Here is a 6895-nt window from a genome sequence, read left to right on the forward strand (position 1 = left end):
AATGAGGCATTAGGATCTTTAATAATACAGTCCAACACGTTATGTTTAACTTGGATATAATAAGAATACAACTAATTAGTATTACCGGTCTAAACTCAAAGATATTGACATATATATGTATACACTAGTTACATATTTAATATGGATACGGATGGAACGAATTCAACAAATTTACGATTCTGTGACATTCCAGGTTCTATGGAAAATATCAACCATAATGGATAAAGAGGAAATTTTTTTTGCTTGATCAGGTTATCTTTTCTTATGTATTGGCTTTCTTCATGAAGAGACATTTGGCTTTTGAATTTAGAGTGGGTCATTTATTAGTCATTACAAGTTTTTTAATTTCCTTCATAGTATTAGTATCACAATTTATAAAAAGGAAAAATACATAGTAGTATCAGCTATCAACTATAGCTAGATCATGCATGCAACTTTTCTTTCCCGGCTTGTCTAAATATTTATAGTACTTTACTACTCACCAGAAATTTAATTTCAAAAGTTATGACAGCAATGAGGAAAAATATCCTTATGGCAAAAATTCCGTGTGATGAATTACGTCTGTAGTGTGATTATTAATAAAAAAAAGGAATTACTATAACATGGAAACTTTTCGAGCAATTGTATCTAGTACAAAATTATGATAAACTAATTTTGATTTGATTTGTTGCATCGATATAATATTAATCCGCCAAAGTTTTGCTCGCATTTGTTACCATTCACCATTTTGTAAGGATTTTTTGGCTATAGGAATGTCACACATAAGGATTAATCAAAGTGAAAACTAATCTTCAGCTTCAGTTTTGTTCTGATCACACTCTGGCTCATATCGTTTCAGAAAGATCACAATTATTCATAATTATCGCTTATATATCTACCACTTCGCTAAAATTCTTTACTTTTTGATTAGACTGGTAAACACATACTTCCTCAGTTTTTTAAATATAAATCGTTTTAGATTTGTACTTTTTTTAAACACATACTGGTAAAGCATTTAAGCAAGACAACATACACTCGCACGCAGAGATGGAAATTAATTAAATCTCTTACTCTTAACACAAAGTTAATGTACCATTAAGAAGGTCATAACTCAAACCCCACATATTATATGTCTTAGATTCTCGACCCATATTTTTGTATCCATCTCGTTTTTTTCTTTTTGGGTTTTGTCGTTTAATAAGCATCCATCTCTTATTGTGTGCATTCTTACAAAATTAATAAGATTACATAACCAGAAAAAACGGAATCTCACTACCGAATATTCACCACTCCCAACCTACTACTTGCATAACAAGACATAAAAATCAAAGTACATATATCAAATTGGTTACGTTTCTTTTACAAACGTAAATGTATTTAAACACATCAAGGTGTATAAAATATAAAATTACTAAATACTACAAGATTCGTCTTGTAACGCGACGGCCCGACTTTATGTTTTTTATTCTCTCAAAATAGTGATCCTTGGGATGCTTTATAGAGCCATATATATACATGTATTCAGATCTGCAAGTTTTGATCACTCTCCTAAACAAAATTAAATCACAACTAAAAGAAGGATAATTATTTTCTTCCTTAAGCACCGCCAATGATTAAGAAGCTAAGCAACATGGATTACAAGCAGAAACGGGAGAGATGTGGGCAATACATCGAAGCTCTTGAAGAAGAACGCCGCAAGATTCAAGTGTTTCAACGTGAACTTCCTCTTTGCTTAGACCTCGTAACGCAAGGTATGTGTAATTTACGTACGTACTTATACTGATATACAGTAAATTGTATTTATTTATATAAACTTATATGTAGGAATATGTATTACAAAGAAAAGCAAGATTTGTGATCACCTTTTCTTTTTCTTGATAAAATGAAAAAAGTACAATAAATATGTGAAAATTCTAGCATCGATGAAAAAACTAAATATAGATCTGTACTTTTATTTTGTTTTTAAGCAATCGAGGCATGCAAGACTGAGTTGCCTGGGACGGACACAGATAATATGTACGGACAATCAGAGTGCTCGGAGCAGACGACCGGAGAATGTAGGCCTGTTTTGGAGCAATTTCTAACCACTAAAGACTCATCCACCTCCAATGAAGAAGAAGAATTCAACGATGAGCACGGAAATCACAATCCAGACAATGATCCTGAGGACAAGAACATGAAATCTGATTGGCTTAAATCTGTTCAGCTATGGAACCAACCCGACCCTCTTCTTCCAAAAGAGGTAATTATATTAGAGAATCCATATCATAAACTCAGACTAATCTTACTACAACGCTCTAAATATTTGCATATTGTGTCTTCAGGAAGGAACGCAAGAGAAGATGGTGGACACGGTAGTGAAGAAAGATGAAAGTATGAAGAAAGAACCGATGGCTAACTGTGGCGAAAGAAGGAAGAGAGAGGTGGAGAAAGATGGAGGAAGAAAGCAGAGAAGGTGCTGGTCTTCCCAGTTGCATAGACGCTTCTTAAACGCTCTTCAACACTTAGGTGGACCTCATGGTGCGTTCTAATTTTTATATACGAGTTAATTAATTTTTCTAATGATTTAGATCACTAGTTTGGTATTAGGGTTCGTGGAAGTTTAGTTGAGATATTGATTTTTCGTTCCAATTTGCAGTAGCTACGCCAAAGCAAATCAAGGAGTTAATGAAGGTTGATGGATTAACTAATGATGAAGTCAAAAGCCATTTACAGGTAAATACTTTTGAACATGTACAATTCTTTCTTTCTATAATTTATGTATAAATCTAGGAACGTATAAAATCTATTATGCTAAAAACTGATGTTAATTAAATTTTTGGGATATATAATAATAGAAATATAGACTGCATACAAGAAGGCCAAGTCAAACAGTCCCAAACAACGGAATCTCTCAGACGCAACATCTTGTAGTCGTCGAGGGCATATGGGTTCCACAATCTGACTATTCTACTGGCAGAACCACCGGAGGAGCCACCACTAGTGGCACCACCACCACCACCACCGGGATATATGGAGGAATGGCCGCACCACCACTGCCACAGTGGCCGAGCCTTTCCAATTTTAGACCGTCCTGTAGAAATATGTCATCTTATCTTCTAAGTCTCTCAGCAAAGGAGAAGGTTTACTCAAGATAATAATCATGTGAGAGGCACGTGGTTTGGGTTTTCTTGATTAAATGAAAGCAAGGTCAAACGTGTAATTTGACCAAGAGCTGAAGATATTATCTTCATCAGTTCGTCTTCTCCATTGACGGGAAGTTACGACGACGAGACGTCTGTAACAGAATCAGAGAAGAGAGAACTTGAGATCAAGGCGGAGAAGAGCGAGAGATCTAGGAGGAGAGCGTGAGCTCGAGTCCGTGTGTGAGAGCTCAAGGCACCTAGTGTGAGAGCTTGAAGCAGAGTCGTTGGTTCCGTAACGAAGCGGAGAGCTCGTGAGAGAAGCGGAGAGCTCGTGAGAGAACTTGTGAGAGAGAAGGAGATTCTCTGTGTTTCCAGGCTCAGCTTCTTGTATCTTCTTCCTCTATTCCATTTGTATCTCGAGGTGATTGTATCCGAGAGAGGAAGAACGCAAGTGTATCCTCCGGCGATTGTACTCTTCTCTGTTTCATCTATTGGAAAGGTTGAGAGACCTAACTCTCTCTCCGGTGAGTATAGCGGCTTCTCCACATCGGAGGAGTGCGGTGAACACCGGGTTAACAAAAACTCTTGTGTCGTTTATTCTCGCTTGCTCGATTTGATTCCACGCTGTGATTGATTGTTTGCGTTAGACTTGCGCTTGAACTACATTGAAGCTTGCAGGAAACCGATAGAATCTTCAACAAGTGGTATCAGAGCGCTGGTTATGGCGATTCAAGGATTCATCGGTAGCGAAGCTTGATCGATCGATTCTGAAGAAATTGAATCAGAGGTTCAGTAGTCTCAAGATCGCATCGATATATCAAGTGTGACGAATAGGTAGATGATGTCGAGTGTCAAGCGTTGTCAACGGGAGGAGAAGTTGATGTTTGCTTGTGGTAGTCGCAGACAACGTCGGAAGCGGAGGAAAGAGGACGTTTACAGAGGAAGATCCAATCGGATCTACTGGTTTCTGGTTTGTGAAGCCATGTGCAGAAGCAAGGTGATCTATGTTGAGACTAGAGTCATAGTCTGGTGTGAGATTATGATGGAGAAACTTGTAAGCGATGTTGCGTTCACAAGAAAGGGAAGATCCGTAGAGGCTGAAGCAAGAACGAAGTTACAAAAGTGTGAGAGAGAGAGTAGTCAGAGGAAGGAGAAAGCAAGTACAAGATAGAGAGATCAAGGAAAAGATCATAGCTCTTGAGTCATCATTGCTTTCACCTGTTCCAGCTACGTGTCTTCGTCTTCGTCGAAGAATTTGAAGGCTGAGTGTTCGTCGTCTTCTTCGTAGCTGCTGATATACTCCTCTCCGGTGATAATCTCGTGTTGAATATTGATTCAGGTTAAGTCAAGTTAGGCTTAAGGAGCTTGAGTTAAATCAAGTTCATCAGATTTCAGGCTCAAATCTTGAAGACAAGTGGTCTTGTTTCGCTACAGTCACAAAAGAAGATTGTGATGGATGGTTAATCACATTCTGCAAAGGTTAAGGGGAACTGAAGCTTGCTGAATGACGAGTAATGTATGTTATCTTTGCAAAGGATGGTCAAGGCTCTGGTCTGGTGTCAGATTGTGTTTTGGTCAGCTCGTTTGTGGAAGAAATATGCAGTGTTGTTTCAGAAGATGGAAAGAATGGCAGTTGGTGGCATTTATGGATCTCAGGTCTGGGGGACGCCTTAGAAGTTGATGTTCGTATGTGTTTCAATGGCTATTTGGATGTTGATTAATGGTTCCAGAATTCAAGTGAAAGGAAGTTGCAGAGAAGTATGACAGTGAGGTTTAATCAGATATGGAACAAGACAGGTTCAGTAACTTTGAGGCTTCAAGGTTGGTTCAGTTTTCAGAGGTTTTTGAGTTGCTGGTCTGCGGGTTCAGTCTCAGGGGTAAAGGATCAGATTCTTGTGGATGTGAGGAGCTCAGGTAATAATGATCAGGGATTATAAAAGGATCAGAACTGAGCTTGGAGCAACGAGGCTGGGTTTCTTCTAAGTGAATCAAGGCTGTTACATTTGTGGCTACTCTTCAGTGGCAGTAAAGTGGTGTTACAGATGTGGTTCTGCGTGGGTTTCAGTCTCAGGATAGAAGTCAGGCTCATTGGGTGAATAAGATGAGAAGCTTCTGGTTATTAAAAAAAAAAGGCAAGAAGAGTCATCAAATTAGTGATGCAGAAACAAGTTTTATCTCCGGGAAGAAGCAACTTAATCTAAGCTTTGGTGAGATGTTGTGAGTAACAGGAGCAAGCTCGGTGAAGAGCTCTTACTGTCTGAACTCAAAGGTGTTTCTGCAAAATTCTAAAGGTGATGAACTCTGGAGCAAAGCTGATTAAATATCAGTGATAAAGAAACTAAAACATGGAGCAAGTGTCTGGTTTTGTGTTCCAAAAGGAAGAGACAGCAAAGAGTTTATTTTGCTGGTTCTGTTTCCTATTGGACAAGGATGTTACAAGCTCAAGTCTGCGATAGATGTCTCAGGTTTGATGCTCACGTTTCAGAAACTCAAGTCCAAGACATGTTGAAGTTTCAGAGACAAGGTGGAGCATGTGAGACAAGAGCAGATCGCATGGGTTCTGTTTTTTGGTTAAAATTCAGAAAGGATGCAGATGTCAGGGTGTGTGAGCTATAACAGGTTATAGTATACACATGATGGTCGAATCACATTCAGTTTGGTGGTACAGAAATTGCTTTAAAGAAGCAATGACATTTGGTGGTTTCTCGGGTATTTGTGACTGAGGTTGAATGGCTGCAAAATGAAGATAATTTTGATGAGGTCTGAATTACATTTCAGAAGCAAGAAGCCATGTTTACAGTTAGCTACACAAAGCAGTTAAATGAATCAAAGAAGAAAGTGCAGGAAGGTTTCAAGTCTGAGAAGTGAATCTGTGTGTGAAGAGAAATTCAGTGAGGTTTGAGGGGTTACTGTTTTCAGGTGGAGTCTTGCCTCTACAAGTGTTGTAGTGCACATCTTCAGATGTTTTTTGGCTTCAGGTGGAGCAGTGTTACTGGTTCAGACAAATTTCTCAAGTCTTCTCAGTGTGTTGCGAGTTTAGAAGTTCTGCCAATAAGCTTACAACAGCTTATGGGATTCATGCTGGTTTTGTGTAGTAATAAGAAAGTGAAGAGAGCCAAGTGGAGTGTGTACATGAGAATGTGAAGTGCAGTGACATCAAGGCAGAATCAGAGAGAGAAACAGTTTCTGGGTGGAGCTATTTTTCAGTGGAAATCTTGTATCATCAGAGTTTGAAGAAGCAGTACATAAAGGTTTATGTTGGTTTGCTGGAGAAGATATCAAAGGTGTTTTGATCTCTAGCATAAGGTGAAGATTGAAGATGTATCAGTCTGTTTTTTTTTGCATAAATCAGAATGGGATCAAGCTCTGAAGTTAAAGGAAATCAAGGTTGCTGAAACATAGAAAGTTACAGGTTCTGTGAGTGTCTGAGATGAAGTATACAGAAGTGATCTTGGTTATTTTCTCGTATGAGAATTTTGAGAAACAAGTTCTTGCTGAAGTTTTCTCAAAGTGAATCACTTCAAGGTATATCATGGCGTCTAAAGTGAGCTTGAAGACAGGGGTTTTCACAGCATTGCAACTGGTTAAAGTCCTAGAGAAGGCTGAAGCAGAAACGTGTTGTGAACTGGTTTCTGAGACAATAACTTTAGAAGTTATAAGTTGTCTGTTTGCATCAATAGGAAGCTGAAATCTTCTCAGTAAAGAACACTTGTGAGTTTGAACAAGTGTGGAGCCTAAGTGTGAAGAACATTAGAGGAAGAGAGTGAGCCGAGAAGAGTTGTTTTGGTTCA

The 6895-nt window shown here is 38.5% G+C and overlaps 1 protein-coding gene across 1 annotated transcript; it reads left to right on the forward strand.

Moving 5' to 3' along the window:
• Positions 1-1396: 1396 nt before the first annotated feature.
• On the forward strand, positions 1397-3744 carry LOC108821369 (transcription factor HRS1). The gene is made up of 5 exons (XM_018594409.2): positions 1397-1730; positions 1947-2221; positions 2304-2499; positions 2618-2694; positions 2817-3744. Exons 1-5 carry the CDS (start codon positions 1589-1591, stop codon positions 3114-3116), a joined length of 990 nt encoding a protein of 329 aa, XP_018449911.2. The 5' UTR covers positions 1397-1588; the 3' UTR covers positions 3117-3744.
• Positions 3745-6895: the final 3151 nt, after the last annotated feature.

The sequence above is a fragment of the Raphanus sativus genome, chromosome 8, assembly GCF_000801105.2.
Source record: "Raphanus sativus cultivar WK10039 chromosome 8, ASM80110v3, whole genome shotgun sequence".
In the NCBI taxonomy this organism is placed as follows: Eukaryota; Viridiplantae; Streptophyta; class Magnoliopsida; order Brassicales; family Brassicaceae; genus Raphanus; species Raphanus sativus.